The 16,246-nt window shown below is 36.3% G+C and overlaps 1 protein-coding gene across 3 annotated transcripts in view; it reads left to right on the top strand.

The window, feature by feature from the left end:
* Nucleotides 1-16,246, top strand: part of MAK (male germ cell associated kinase) — a 28,660-nt gene that overhangs the window by 11,100 nt on the left and 1,314 nt on the right. For all 3 annotated transcript variants that reach the window (XM_041475484.1, XM_041475485.1, XM_041475482.1), the window contains 9 exons: nucleotides 140-272; nucleotides 365-536; nucleotides 4,777-4,944; nucleotides 6,684-6,998; nucleotides 8,017-8,204; nucleotides 8,741-8,871; nucleotides 10,811-10,939; nucleotides 12,807-12,881; nucleotides 14,397-14,525. In XM_041475484.1, the coding sequence (XP_041331418.1) occupies nucleotides 140-272; nucleotides 365-536; nucleotides 4,777-4,944; nucleotides 6,684-6,998; nucleotides 8,017-8,204; nucleotides 8,741-8,871; nucleotides 10,811-10,939; nucleotides 12,807-12,881; nucleotides 14,397-14,525 (1,440 nt within the window). The remainder of the gene's footprint in view (nucleotides 1-139; nucleotides 273-364; nucleotides 537-4,776; nucleotides 4,945-6,683; nucleotides 6,999-8,016; nucleotides 8,205-8,740; nucleotides 8,872-10,810; nucleotides 10,940-12,806; nucleotides 12,882-14,396; nucleotides 14,526-16,246) is intronic.

Genomic DNA, 16,246 nt, shown 5'->3' with positions numbered 1-16,246 from the left:
ATAAAAGGAAAAAGGCTGAAAACCACTATATTACTCCAAAACATCCCAAAGTAAATATTAGAGTACTCCTATTAGAAATTGCTGTTTAGGAAGTGATTCTGTGATAATTTGCAATTCTTTTCTGTTTGGTCTTCTACAGGATTTTTTCATAGGGATATGAAGCCTGAAAACCTTCTCTGTAGTGGACCAGAACTTGTGAAAATTGCAGATTTTGGGTTGGCTAGAGAACTAAGATCTCAGCCACCTTACACAGATTATGTTTCTACCAGGTGGTAAGTATATCAAGAATTCAATACATTAGCTTAACTAATTAACCTCCTTATGACCATTTTGACTTATTTATTATTTCCTTCCATCCCTACAGGTACCGTGCTCCTGAAGTTTTGCTGAGATCTTCTGTCTATAGCTCACCTATTGATATATGGGCAGTTGGCAGCATAATGGCTGAGGTATACACACTCAGACCTCTTTTCCCAGGCACAAGTGAAGTAGATGAAATCTTCAAAATTTGCCAAGTCCTAGGGACTCCAAAGAAGGTAAGGCTTAAAAAAACCTCACACAATTTTATTACAAAAAAAATTAAATCTAATTATTACAAAATACTCTGTGTTATCTTTCAGAACATATTTATTGAATTATTGTTTCAATAAATTTCCTGAACACTTAGTGTTTGCTCAACTGTATTTCTTTTCAGCTTCCATTAAGGCATGTAATGCTAGTCTTTTGTTGTAGATTAGCATCTGTTGTATATCATACCATTATATGAAGCCTTGCTCTCCTGTGATGAAAACCAGATAAAATTGTTTAATTTAGTTATTTAAAGCTATTCATAATGGAAAGCAAATCAGAAGTCTCCCAGGATTTAATTTACCAGAGCCAGTTTGCTTTCCCTTCCCACAAGTGTAATTCTTCTGTGCTGGCACACAGAATTCGGAGCTTGTAAAAGTTACCATAAATAACACAAATTATGCTTTTCTGATTTTTAAAGCATAAAATAAACATTTCATCTCAAACACAGATGTCTCATAAATATTATTAGCAATAAGAAGGAATTGAGGGAATATGTGCAGTATTTTAGGAAACAGTTATTTTTGCTTATTTTCTGGATGAGCTAAATACTATTTAAAATTACAAGGAAGGTTTGGGTAGTGCATATAAAAATGCACTTATATTCAGTTTCAAAGTTGTTTTACTAAATGGCTGGAAGAATATGCAAGAAAAGAATAAGGTTACCTTCAAAATTTTGAATTAACTGAAAGAAAAGACCATATGCTATTAAATATTTTTGTAGACTAAAGTAAGAAATGGCAGATACATATCAGTATTTTATGAGTGCAAATAGAACTTGGTGGAATAACTGATCAAACACAGTCCACCTAGATCTGAATAACCTAAGGGTGGAGAGAGATACATCAGTTTCATAAATGTTCTACCTGTATAAAATGCAGTATAATTCTTGTCCTGTAAAGGGGCTGTTTTCAATAGAGAAGTAAGGAACAGAAAACTTAAAGCAGAAATAGATTAAGCTTAGCTAGGAACATGCAGAACTTGAAGTGGTGGGAAAACATCCAAGAGAACATTCTGAGAAACAGGTGCAAACTCATGACAGAGCAAAGAGGAAAAGGTCAGGTGGAGAGTTATAGATGATATGTTGTGGAAGTGAAAATTGAGTCAGGAGGACACAGTGAAAATTGGTATGATGTGTAAAACAGTGCTTGCCATGACACAGTTGTGCCTCAGGAATAATGTGCAAATAGGAGCAGTATGTTAACACTTGAGTTTTCAGATGCAGATGTGAACTTTCTTAAGCAGATCACAAATATGGGATAGTAAGAGGAACATTTTGATGTATAAGAAGACTGAAAGACAGCACCATGCTGGCTTCTGGAACATTTTCAATGTACAGCATAAGCAAGCTCTGAAGTGCAGGGAGATCAGAGAGAGGTTTTCACTGTGTGCAGTTGCAGAGCAGCACTGAGCTGATTGCTGTATTTTTTCTCTAACCTTACAAGGAGCTAACAGAAGTAAATTCTGACTGTTTAGTGTCTGTCATTCCCTGACTGGAAAGCTTATTTCTTGGGAAAGCAGGGAGCATTACCAGCTGAATAATCCAGAAAAAATTGTAGCATCCCTTAAAGGCCCTAAGAGTAAAGGACATTGTAAGTCAGCCCTCTAGAATCAGGAAACTATAATTAATTACTTTGTGCCCCTGTCATCTGCTGGGCAGACTTGGGAATTTTCTCTCCTTACGACAATGCTAAGGCATTCTTCAGGGAGATTGCTGTGTAAAAGGAGTACTTAAATAGTATGATAGGAATTAGCACAACAAATAATGCACTTGTTACAAGTACTTGTTACATTTTGAAAAATATAAGTAGTTATTTTAATAGTCTGATTTTGTGGATAGTTTTACAAATATTATTTTTTTCAGACATGCATTTTCATTTATTCTATTACCCTGCAATAATGAATTACAGGAATTATGCTCAGAAGCTATCTTCATTCCAGTTTACCTTCCTGTGCTTAAGTCCATAACAACATACCAATGACTTCTGTGAATCTGGGTTTTAAATAGTGGCAGGCAACTATTTTATTTTATTTTATAAAGTAAGTTGTCATATTTATTTTATGAATAAATTAAATTTACCATTCAGGTATTGGCAGTGGTGGTGCACTTGTACTATGTGAATTGAATGCAAAAATTGATTACAACCTCAGTAGCAGAGATTAATGAAATGCATTTTCATTAGCTGAAGGTTGGCAATGGCACTTTAAATTAGTGCAAATTAATTTCTTTTAATAAATATAAATGTATTTTTCATTTTTTCTCTTGTATTGTTTTCACCTTATCCCTATGCTTCATCAGTTCAACATGCAGTTTTTGTTGTAAACTGTTCCTTTATTTCTAGCAGACAGAATGCCACCAAACTCAATAAAGAAGGGCAATGCAGTGAAGGAGGGAAGTTTTTCTCCACTGATTTAAAGGAACAAACTGTTCTCTAAGGTGAAAGAGGAAGTCACTTGAAATCTTGAGACTTATTTTAAGCAGATGTGGTTTATAATTATGTTTGAGTTTTTTTGTTACTATGGACTGTGCTAACAGAGCTAAAACTGTTCTACATAAAAAGATGAGTAATGCCTATCAGGGTGCCTTAAGACCAAATTGTATGAAATCAGTCCAGTTTGTCCTGTAGCAGTGCAGCAAGCTTGGTGGATAGAGGAAGAGCGCAAGTCTCATACCTTGTCTTCAGCAGGGTTTCTAATGCTGTCCCTGATAACATTCTCAGCAGTGTGTTTCTATACAAATTGCATGATAAGAGCATACCTGTTTGGAAGGAGTTACCCAGAGAGTAACAAGCTTCACTGGCTCTTATTCAAAAGATGATTTGAATAGAACTCAAGTGGTTCTGCCTCTGATCAAATTTTTTTAATTGTATTGAAGGCTGTCTGGTGGAGTAGCTTTTGCTACTTAAGCTAGTAGATGGCAGGCAGAGAAGAATTATGTTAGAAAAGATTAGAATTTAGAAGGGGTTTTTTTTATGTATAGAATTAGAGATGTAGCTTTAAAGAAACTTTTCCAGTAGTGCACAGAATGCTGTACCTAGGCAGGGATAATCAGCTGCACCAATAGCTGTGGATAACCATCCAGCTAAAACATCTGTAGGAGAGGCCGTAGGTGCTATGTAGTGTATTGTATGTCTAAAGACAAATACCATACCAGTTTGTGGAAAAAGGATTATTGCCTATTAACATGTGAACTAATCTTTCTGTTTCGCTTGCTATATTATATCCAGTTTAGTGTTTTCAAGAGAAAAAAAATCAAGAGTCTAGAGAGGAAATAAAACTTTAAAAGCCTGCACCTTAGGAATTGTTTGAGTTTCTTTAGCCTGTACAAAGACTGGAAGAAAGGAAAAGAAATACACCTTCCAATGTATAAAAAGGCCACTCTAGAGGGAAGAATTAGATAGTTCTTTTTGGTATCTACGGATGACAGAACACTCAACAACGGTGATTTATTTTTGTACGAGAAACCTCCATTTTTCTAATCTTGAGGAGATTACTGTCTGGAGTAATTGATATAGTCTGGCTGTGGGTTGCCAGAAATTGGAAGCTTTTTGAGACTTAACACCTGTCAGGAAGGGACAAGTGTATGGAGTAAATGGTCTCTTGAGGTCTTTGATAATCCTATAGTTCTGTATTCCAAGAATGCAGTTATCAAGCAATGAAGGACTTCACGGTTTACTTTTAGAAAGTTAAACACTTTTTTTAAAAGTTCTTATCTGGTGGTCGTGGTTTTTTATTGTTGCAATACTGTCTTGTTGTAACTTAATCATTGACTGTCATAATGGTGGGATCAGTGCTATATTGTATAGGCTGCATCATGGTTATACAAGTGTGTCTTGGTGAATGGAGGGGCCTTGCTTCTGCTATTTCCATAAAGAGGGCATGTTGAAGTCAGCTGCTGGGCTCATTTCTGTGGCAGATGGGATGTTCAGTACCATTCCTGGTACGGCTGCACTCAGGTCTCCTTCAGATAGAATGTGTCCAAGTGTGTTATTCATGGTGATGGTTCCACCTGTAGCTACAGGAGACCTCGGGAGGACTGCCATTGGAGACTGATGCTGTGTTCACTAGTGTTATAATAATTGTCACGGAAAACAGGCATGCTTGTTTTCTCCTATATAGGAAGGAGCCATGCAGACCAAGCATGACTCAAGCTGCCTTGAATACATCTTTGTTCTTTTCTGGTGCTCATTTTTATTTCCTTTGAAACAGAGTGACTGGACAGAAGGATACCACCTTGCTTCTGCCATGAATTTCCGTTTCCCACAATGTGTCCCTATAAGCCTAAAAACTCTCATCCCAAATGCAAGCAATGAAGCAATACAGCTTATGAGTGATATGCTGAACTGGAATCCAAAGAAGAGACCTACAGCAAGTCAGGTCAGAGCACATGAATGATTAAGTATAAGACTGAATTTTCTTGCATTGTTAAAAAATTGTAGATACAGAGACCAATTGATTGTCATAATAGTGATGGCCACAAATGTCTCCTCATTTTGAACACTTTGGTGGGAATGAGACTAAATGGTAGTTCTAAACCTGGCTTAGCAGACATCAGAAACTCTTTAGTTATTTCTGCAATGTTGTCTTCTGTACTGTGTATCTTAAAATTCTCTCTGTACAGAACAGAGAAATAGGTGATTTGCAAATGTTTCAATTGTGTCTGTCATCACTTCGCCACTTTGGTTTTCCTTTCCATCTGTACAAAGGGAGGTACCAAAAAGTCTGAAAACTTTGGTTTTTGTGAAGCCACAGATGGAATGCAGTATGGAAGAGCTAAGGCTTATTTTTACTTGGAATGTAAATTGTACAAAGTGATAAAGAAAGAACCTTGTGAAGAACATGACCATAGCTCACAAAGGTCACAATTTTTCTCCAAGTTAATTTTCATAAAACGTATTTCAAGGACCAAAGATGGTTACATTCTGTGGAATTTTTTTATATTATTCATACCTAATGTAATCCTATTGAGAATGTATAAAAGAGGACTACAATTGGAAAAGAAAGGACATATTGCAAGTTACCCTAGGTGGATGTAGTGTAAGTGATTCAGAAGCAGTTAAGCAGATGGTACCAAATAAAGCAATCATTCCTCTCCACTTTATGAAGCATGTCTATTGTACAGTGATGGAGATCTATCTGTAGTCCAGTACTATGTACCGCTACACAAAATACTCTATGGTGCTTTATAAAAGCAAATAACCAGCTTTTACCCAGGTGAGTTATCGAGGAAACAGCTGCAGCAGTTGTGTAATCCACAGTCAAAAAGAAGAGTTTAATGCATGTACATGGCAGTGTGTTCAAAGACAGCTGCTCTTGAGTGCAGCTGGGGCAAAATATGCATTTGAGAACTAACAAAGAGTAGGATCCTGCCCAGAAGGATTAACAGAGTGGGTTGTTTTGATACAGGAGGAGGTGCGTTACTAAGGTGTGTCCATGCTCTGCTTCTAGCAGAGGACTGGGAAAGGATCAAATGAACATCTGCCTGAAGACAGATGCTGTATTTTCTTAATAAACACCATGAAGGCACAGCAGGCCCAGTGAATGTATTTCAAAGAAAGGCAAAAGCAGGTGATAAGACAAATGGGGGAGTAATCTTGCTCATTAACATCCTCTAATTGTAGAAGCCATACATGGCAACCATCTCACTTCTGGGGTTTTTGTTGGTTTTGTTTTGTTTTTAATTAAAAAACCTCAGGCTATTCACTGAGTTGCCAAAACACAGTCAGCAGTGAAGACATGTAAATAAAGCATGTGGTAAAGGTAGTGGGAACTACCTCCTTTAAAAGAGAAATTTGTTACTGCATAAATATAGAATGGTGTTAAATGTATAATGCACCTCAAAATACAGACTCCACCTAGCAATAAAGAAGGGAACAAAAGGATATGACTGCTGTTATATGTACAAGTGAATCAGTCTTACTAAGTTTTGTAAGAGTTTGAAATACAGAACTGCCAGTTCTTAATATACACTTTACATATTATCTCATTACGCATCCATCGTCCATCTGTTCTGTAAAGCTTGCTCAAATGCTTCAGAAACCTGCTTAGATCTTTGGTGAGGTTACCAAAGTCAATGTTTTGAAATTAAAATTATTGTGTTATATCTTCTTCTGCAGGCTTTGAAGTACCCTTACTTTCAAGTTGGCCAAATTTTAGGACCTCCTCCACAGCATTTGGAGAAGCAGACTCCTATTAAACCAGTTCAGCCAACAGAGCCAAAGCCATCTTTACCTAAATTGGAAGCTAAGCCAGAACCTCTGTCTTCACCTGATTTACCTGACAAAACGCAGCCACAGTCCTTGCCAAAGATTAACCACCAGCCTCTCCAGCAAATTCAGTTGCCTCAGAATACAGCTAACCAGCAAGTACCAAAGCAGCAGCAGCCACAGGCACAACCACTTTTTCCAGTTATCAATAAAAACTCATCGCCTGTAAGTTGTCTTCAATAACTACATAGATGGTTTTATTAAAAGTTCCTAGTATGTTCAGCCAGGTGATCCCTTGTAAATTGTCATGTTTTATTAGAGGAGATACAGATAGATAACTAGGGAATAAGTGAGGCTATAACTGTCTACTTATTAAAATTTTCTAGCAAGTCAGAAAAATAGATTGCTTGTAACAACAGTGTTCATTATAATAGCCCTCAGTGATGTGCTTATGCAGTAATGGAGTTGAAACAGCTGTTACTTATTGACCTTTGAGAAACAATACTGTCAGTACACAACAGAGAAGTGAAAAGGGAGAACTTCACTTGCCTCATGCAGGAAAATATCCAAAAAAAGGTTTATCCACCTCCTAACCTTGTAAGAATTTAGCAATTGTGATTTTTAGGAAGATTAATAGTAAACTTTGGTTTGTAACTTCCATTTTGCTTTCTGCTTGGACTCACTGAACTGCAATACAAAATATGTTAAAAATAACAGGTATTCAGAGAATACTGGAAAGCAAATGATAGTCAGATAGAAGGACAGTTTTAAAACTTAGTCATTTCATTGGAACAGAATGTTAAACAATAGTTTCTTTTATTTGCTGTATTTACTTTGGGGGCACAGCAGTGTTCTGCACCCCTGTGCTCTATTTCTTGACAGCTCACCTAGCACTGTTTAGAGCACGAGTTCAGCAAGATGCCAGAAATAATGGTTGAGCACTGAACTGGATTTGCAAACAGAATGTTACCCTCACTAGTTCAGGTAGACTTGAGCAATTCAAGGATGGCAATCCAAAAGAGCTACACTTCAAATACATGCTGGCATCATTATGTTTTGTACTTAAAATCATAATGAGACTGTGGCCAAAACAGGTACAACACACTGGGAAAAATTCCCTCAAAGTCTGTGAGCAGTAGTCAGGAGTTATACTTGATACAAAATACAAAATTTTACAATTGAAGTGCTTTTTTGTTATTATTTTAAATTTTTATTATTTTAATATTTTTTTAATTTAAAATAGAAAGCAGCTAGTGGCCCTCTGAATGGTGTACTAGGTCCTAAAAACTGCAGAAGACGGTGGGGTCAGACTTTGGTAAAGGCTGTGGATAGCTGGGATGACTTGGATGACCCTGAATTTGGAATGTCATCTTCAAAGAAGCCTAGCATTGCACTGTTAAAAGAAAAGAAAAACAAGGAATTTCTTTTTAGGTAGGTCCTGCGATTATAAATTCACAATTTCTTTTAGTAAACAGTATCCAGAAGTAGATTTATAGAGTGATTAAGACAAGTCTATTAAAATTCAAGTCATCAAAATTCTGCAAGAATGCCAAGAATTGCATGAGCTCATGAGATCAGCTTTGGTGTGTGTTATGTTATAGTGCCAGTAATATCCAAACAGAATGAAATTTGTTTTCAGGCACTATATGGTTCAGGTGTTTGTTGTGTATTTAAGAAACTGTTTTACTAAAAATTGGCATACTAGCATTACTTCATTTGTCAGTTAAATGGTACTATGTTCTGCCATTTGGCCACATTTGCTTTTATTCTATAGTGTTGGATACATTTCTTCAAATCCCAGGTCAGGCTCTGATGAGGTGTTAGGTTTGACTGTTACTTTGTGGAAACAGGCTCTACTGAGAAAAGTAGGATAAGCAAAGAGCACTGTATTCTTCAGGCTAAGGTCAGCTTGTGGTATTCTGAGCTGGAGTTGTTGGTCACATGGTTTGAAAATTTTGATTTTTCAGTGTGCCAGAATCAAAAGCTTCATGCTGTATCCAGCCAGGAGGGGAAAACAAGAGTCTGGTGAGAAATGATTCTGAAAGATCAAATACATCAGCAAAAGATTACTATATAAACCAATCAAGATATCTGCCTGGTAAGGTTAAAAGTCAATACATATGGAAAATACAAGCTGTGCACAATCTACATACAATGCATTTAAGCTTCAGATTTCTTACGGGATAATTTTATTTTTCTTAACCAAACTAAATTTTCATGTTTTGGACTAAATGCCTTTTCCAGAAGATAGCACAATTGATGCAGCAATTCCTGGCTATATAAACATGGCAGGATCTCAATACTGCTTGTACACTATAAAAGTTCATGGGCCCTCTTATGACCTGTAATATAAAAAATCCTCAGTAATATAAATCCAACGTCTCTTGAATTACTTGGAATATATCTCGATTAATCTATAAGCAGGTGTATGTGAGGACTAAAGAACTACATGTAAAAACATGTACATGTTTTTCATCAGGACTGTAGTGATAGGACTAGGAGTAATGGATTCAAATGGAAAGAAGGGAAATTTAGAAAAGATATATAGAAGAAATTTTTTACTATGAGAGTTGTGAGGCACTGGACAGATTGTCCAGAGGACCTGTGGGTGCTCCATCCCTGGCAGTGTTCAAGGCCAGGTTTGATGGAACATTGAGCAGCCTGGTCTAGTGGATGGTGTCCCTGCCCGTGGCAGGGCAATTGGAACCAGATGATCTTTAAGGTCTCTTCCAACCCAAACCATTCTATGAGTTTATATAGTGCGTATTTACCAATACGCACATTGTCAGGATGTTTGGGGTTTTCTGAACATACAAGTTCTGATAAACATAATCCCCTTCCTTGTACAAAGAGTTTAGAAATATCCATCTACTGGCATTGATAGGAATTCACACACTCACTTCCTTTCTCAAGGCAGTCATCTTTCTTTAGAAATAGATATTTTAGTCTAAATCTGGGTGATTTTGTCAGGAAAACACTATGATATTATTTAATTACTGGGAATGAGAATGGAAAGGAGAAAGCAAAGAGAATGTTTCCTTTAGTTAGTATTCTGAGTATATTCTACAATCAAATTATTTTCTTGGTGCCTCAGTATCTTTTGTTACTATGGTGGTTTGTACAATTACAGTCATCATGCCATGACTTCTGTAATCCAGGTTTGAGAATTTAGGTGGCTCACAGAGGAATTCCCCATTGTCGGGCAAGTTGTTTTGATACAACATATGATTAATTTGTCAGGAACTCATTAGGGCAGTGATGACTTCTGAATATGAAATCAATTCTAGAATTTTAAATAGGATGCTCAGAGAATCAACAGTTTCAGTCCAAAAAAAAAAAAAGAAAAATAAAGAGCAAGGAACTTCCCTATCTAAAGGTAACGCAAATGGAAGAGTCATCTGTATTTCTTATATTTTATTAAGCACAGTTCTAATGTATTCATGGTTTCCAATGAGAAAGGCATAGATGTAAAAAATAATTAATTTCAACATTTACGGGAATAATAGGTCCAAGGAACATAGTTGTTATTTATCCATATTGCTTTAGTTCTACAACCACTAAATCTGGGAGCTGCTTTCATGTGTTGTAATCCCATTAACTCTTGTAATGCTTCTAACATGCTGAAGTCACAAGACTCTTTGTCCTACTTTTTAAGTTAACCCTCTAATAAATAGTTTATTTTCAGCCTTGGGAACTCCAGTTTTTGATAGGTATTTTTAATTTGTGTGTTCCTTTTTTGACAGACAAAAATATCAATTATGAGTTTATGGTCTTATAGAAACCAAGTACCTATGCTGAAAAGTCTTTTAAAAGTTCTCTTGAAAGCATGAAGAGAATTGTTCTTATATTAGTGTCACTGGTTTTCATGGTTTGGCTTAAAAATCTAATCAATAGACATCATTAATTTACATTAGTGCTGTTTTGCATTATAAGACAAATGATTCAGTGTTGATTTTCTGTTCTAGAAATGTCATTTATTGGCTGAATTAAGTTTGAAATTTAGTATTTATAACATTTTCTGTCATTTGTTTTCTAAGGTGTAAATCCAAAGAACGTCTCATTAGCAGCAGTTAATAAAGGATCACATGGAACCTGGAACAACCAATTGTTTGCTAAATCACTGGCAAATGCTGGGGGAGGATTGACTTACAGCAGAAATACTACAGGTAAAAGTGTAATTGAAAATGGTCACATTATACCTCCTCATACTTTAGTTAATTTAGTTAAGACCATCTGGTTTAACTTCTGCATTTAGTTTAACTTCTGCAATTAGGTTCTAGACTCTTTTTTTTTCTCTTGTTTTAGTGAAAGACTCTTAAAAAACCAACTTTTTCATATGTGGTATGATGTATTTTGCTTTCAGAACATTAAGAAGATATAGAGCAGCCCCTATTTATAAAGTTCTGTCAAGATCAATTTTTTATATAATCCACGGAGACCATTATTTTACTGTGTTTTAGCAAGTAGTTTGGCCTCATTACTGCCTGCTCCCTATGCTATAGAACACTATCAAACAGCAATCTCACCCATGAAAACAAAAGGGTGGGTGCTGTGCTCATGTGATAAAAGGGCTGCCTAATATTTTAGACATGTCTTTTATCAATTTACTTGTCCTAAATCCTTTGCTGCAAGAAAAGTCCCCTTATTTTCAGGAAGGAACTTCCAGTGAGACTATGTTTCGTGAAGAACACTATTATCAGCATTCTCTAGAGTGAAGTCCAACACTAGTAAACACTTATATCTAAGATTTCACTGAGGAAAGCATCAGAATCTGGACTGAAATCTGTCTTCTCACCCCCAAGCCCTATACCTCAGGTACACTGTCCCTGTTATGGGAGGTTACCTGGTTAACAACTCTGCAGCCATTGTCCAGCTGGCAAGAGTCACTCTCCAAATACTTTAGTGCCAGTAAACCACCCAGCTTTACATGTTTGTACAGCAAGAACTTCAGAAGGTTTGTTTACATGCAGATGCTGCATCCCTTTTTAATAGAACTTTGATAGCCATTCTGCAGTGTCAACAAACCTCATTTCCCCCTCTGAAAGTCAGGCAAGCTGAAGTTTTTCATTTGAATTAAGGTGCAAGATTTTAGAAAGTGGAAAAACAAAGCACCTATCAGAGTTTTTTGGTTTTTTTTTTGAATAGAAGAGGTTTTTTGTATCATCTTATATATCCTTTTTGTTTTCTGAAATAGAGTATCTATGTTCCTCAGAAATAAATTATTTATAAATAATCTTGCAGGGGAATCAGGCACAGAAAAGCAAATACCTGCTTCCAAAAGTTTTCATCAATCGGCTAGACGTCTACCTACTGAATTGGAGTGAAGATAAAATTTGGATGAATGCTAATGGTAGAAATCCTGCATTTGTCTTACTACCAAGAATTTAAAGAAAATAAACACTAAAACTGATTATTTTTTGTTTGAAAATGCTTGGTATTATTTCCATCAGTATCTTAAATTGCATGTGATGTTGGATATACTGGGAAGAGGGCAACATTTAAGACACACATGGAATCAGGATAGATGGATCACAGAAATACATGTAAACTATATCTCTTCTCTTTTCATGTTGACCGTCTGAAAGTCAACACTGCTGTGTTTAAATAACTATGTACAGTTTATTTATGTGGGCTTTTTTTTTTTTTAATCAGCCACAACATTGCTCTAAGGCAAAATAAGATAAGAGCAAATAGTTCCAAATGCTTTATTTATGAAGGATTGTAAGTTTATGATCAATCAACTCTGAAGATATGACCAAGTCTTTAAAATTGTAAATGGAATGTAATTGCATTGTTGGTAAATCTTATTGTTAGTACATAATTAGAATGGACCTTGTAAAGTAACCTTTTGGAGTAACATTTTCTGCTTAAGAAAACAAGGATAAGACATCATAGTTACTAATGTGTCAGATCCTCATTCTCGCTTGCTTTTTTCCTTCCTCGTTTCTTGTACATCACCTAAATTGGTTCTTCATACCCTTCTTCTGAAGTTCTGTTCTATCTTTTTCTTCCTTTAATTTTCCTTGTCTACAGATGAGAACTTAATTACACCTATTGAAAAACTATCGTGCAAAGAAAGGTTGAATGAAAAATTAGAAGATCCAAAAGGTAATTTATAGCAATTATAGCCTGGTTCTTTGTACATTTCCTATTTATGTTTTACAGTTTCTTGTAAAAAAAAAAAAAAAAACACTGATAATGCAGGTTCCTGATGATTGTATATTCTCATTTTCAGTTGCAATCTGTTTTGTCAAACATCATTATGTCAATGTGGTGGTTTTGCATGTGAGGCTTTTATAAAAGTGATGTAAAGGCTTCTTCTGGAATCTTCTTCTTCTTACTGTGCTTTAAAAGGCAGTGAATATTTTATTACCCTAATCATAACCCACAGCAGGTCACTGGGTAACGGTGAGGAAGTGATCCTAATGTAGCACATGTATGTCCCCTCAGGGATGGCTTGTTCCTGACAGCACTCAGGACTCGCACCTTTTTGTGCATTTGGGTTCTCTGCTCATTACACTGATCTTACCATGCTGTGCTTGCACAGGTTTTAGTGGAGTTACCTTAGACTAAAAGGGAGGAAACTCAGGATTCCAGGCTGCCTAGTTTCTGCTTTATAGTTCCACTGCTCTGAAATTATCACAGAGGTCTGGGAGTATTTGTGTGAATAGGAACATTATGGGATTGCCCAAGGCCAAAGATTTAGGAGACAGAAAAACTGGCAATGCAGATACTGTGTTTTACTGTAACTACCACTGAAGCCGTGATGAATATGCTCACACATGATAAAGGTCAAAATAAACTTAATACTACTGAACACAGAGCCTTACCACTAGAGAAAAGCATTTCACTCTGGACATTGTGCCAGCACAGTCTTAACATTGTCCCAAGTGATGACAGACATGAAGATGGTCAGGGTTTTTCTTGGATCAGGGAGTAAGTATTTTAACAGATCACTCTTCCACTGGTCACTAATTCCAGTACTAATTTTGTGTGTACATGCACAATGCTTCCTAGCTTCCAAATGAGGATGGTTATGTCAGCCTTCCCAGGGTAGTGCTGGTTAAAGAAAAACAGAATTATAACCAGGGTTAAAGAGAGAGGATAATTGGGTCTGACTTTTTTAGCAGGCCTTTAACTGTGGGAACTGTCAAAGTCAACTTTGGTGTACCACTTTGCACAAGAGACCTTGGATTCCATTATTTTCAATAGATTTAGGCCAAACACGTTGAGTACAAGAATAATACTGAGCACTAGTTAAATCAGCTTCCAGTAAAGCAAGTAGATGTAAACAAAAGGTAAGGTCCTACATTTCTCTGGAACGCAGTGCAAACCCTTCTATATGGTCTCAAGTTTAGTGGAAGTACTAATGAAGTATTCATCCTGCTCTTTGTCTTTATTCCTGCTGAATTTCTGTCTGCTAATGCTGAAAAGTGCTAATATACAAAGCAAAGAATGAATTCAATGAAAGAATGTTTGTTTTTCAAGAGATGAGCACTAGGGTGTTTTTAAACAACACTCATACTTTGTACTCTTGTAGTACTGCAAATATAATTTGAAGCAAGTATAAAAAGTAGGCAGAGTTTTCTGAATGAAAATTCTAAAATTTTGTAATGTTAACAGGAAATCCTGGCTTTGTAAGTAGTGGTGCTTACAACCCATTGGGACTATACACCTCTTCCTTCCATAAAAAAGAAGTTGGATCAGCTGGACAACGGATACAGCTAGCACCTCTTGGTGCACCTGTATCGGGTAAGAAATATTCTTTTACTACTCATATCCAAGACAAAGAGAAATGTTCATTTTCCATGCTTCCTAAGGAATGTGTTAGCCTGTGGTTTTCCTCAAGTTTTGTAAATAAAATTGTAGGACATGAATTCTTTATACACATGAACTGCATGTAGGTGCCTAGAGACTGTCCTGATAGTTAAACTACTGCTACTAGAATTTGTTACATAAAAGAGAAAATAATTACAAAAGGTGCAAAAAAGATTTGGACCATTTGTTAAACTACTGTTCATTAGTGTTGATGGGCTAAGCAGAATTGTAAAAACATGTAACTCCACAACTCTATAGTAAAGGGTCATGTTTTTAACATTAATTTGTTAAAAACAATGTGAAATCTCTTCTGAATGTAACTGTTACCTTGGATCCTCTGCAGTGTTGGTGACATTCTGAGCACATTCTTCATTGTCATGTTTCTGATGCAGAGAAGATGAACAACAGTGCTCAGGATGCAGGAGAAACTGGTTTGCGAGTGAAGATTTAGAGCTGTTGTCCACACCCAGCAGCCCACTTCTCTGGTTACTTCAGAGGAAATAGCAAGGCCTTAAACCAATGGTGAATTCTTTAACCAAAGGGTCCATGGCAGACCAATCTCATACAGTTCTGCTTAATAATGTTGTCTTTTTGCTGGCATGCTCCTTTGAGTTACCTCTTCTCCTTAAGAACTTGCAGCTGGCTTCAGAGAACTGGAGGAGGATGGAAGGAAAGAGATGGTGCACACACACACACACACACACGCATATATTTATATAAAATATGCTTGGATGTATGCATATAATGTATCTGATTTGATCAGAACCCATCAAGAAAGGCTGGAGCTTGACTTCATTATCTTATTGATCCACTGCTGAAACAAAACTGCAAGAGTTGATTTGTCACAATGCACGGATCAGGAGGTTCACAGGAGGACAAAGTCTGCAATTCTCTCTAGATTGCTGTAAATAGTGAAAAAAAATCACATGTGGTGTCCCAAAGAAAATAAAATTTACTGTTATCTGTAGTTGGAATATGAGTAGTAGACGTCAGAATGGCTGGCAGATGGAGGTCAGTTAAGATATTCTTGCATGTCCTGGAGAAGAACAAGAATCCTATCACTTAAACCACTCATATGTAGCTTAAAGTCTTCAGAGTTGTAAAGGAAGAGAGAGATAAGGACAAAGCAAATGGCAGGTTTTATCTCCTAGATGTCAGTATTTGAACATTAACATTTTTTGGTGACCCTTTGCTTTATATTATCCAAAATGTAGTAAGTTATGCTCTCAATTGTTTTTTGCTCTTTTAATTTTTCGGTTAAATTTTTTTTATGCCATAATTTAAATAATATAGTATACAAGATCCATTTTTCTGAGGAAAATACCAGCAAAAGTGGCCTTTATTGCCAAGATAGTATAGACTGGAATCATTCTGCTGATGAAAGATAGGGAATGGCAGCCTACAGTAAGAAACTGTTTTCAAAGAGGTGGAGACCTGACTCCAAATTTCAGCTCCTTGATGTTCCTCTTTTTTAAATGTCTTGATCCTCACCTGTTTCTTAACAGGTTCAATCCACTGCTGGAAAATGCTACCAAAACTAGGTGGTTTTCTCTAAGAAGCAGAATGAAATGCTGGAAAATGCTACCAAAACTAGGTGGTTTTCTCTAAGAAGCAGAATGATACCTAGGCACCAAAACCCCCATTCAAGTTAAATG

The sequence above is a fragment of the Pyrgilauda ruficollis genome, unplaced genomic scaffold, assembly GCF_017590135.1.
Source record: "Pyrgilauda ruficollis isolate IOZ18807 unplaced genomic scaffold, ASM1759013v1 scaffold35, whole genome shotgun sequence".
NCBI classification, from domain to species: Eukaryota; Metazoa; Chordata; class Aves; order Passeriformes; family Passeridae; genus Pyrgilauda; species Pyrgilauda ruficollis.
Note: the sequence above shows the minus strand (reverse complement) of the source record. Positions and strands in the feature narration are given on the sequence as shown.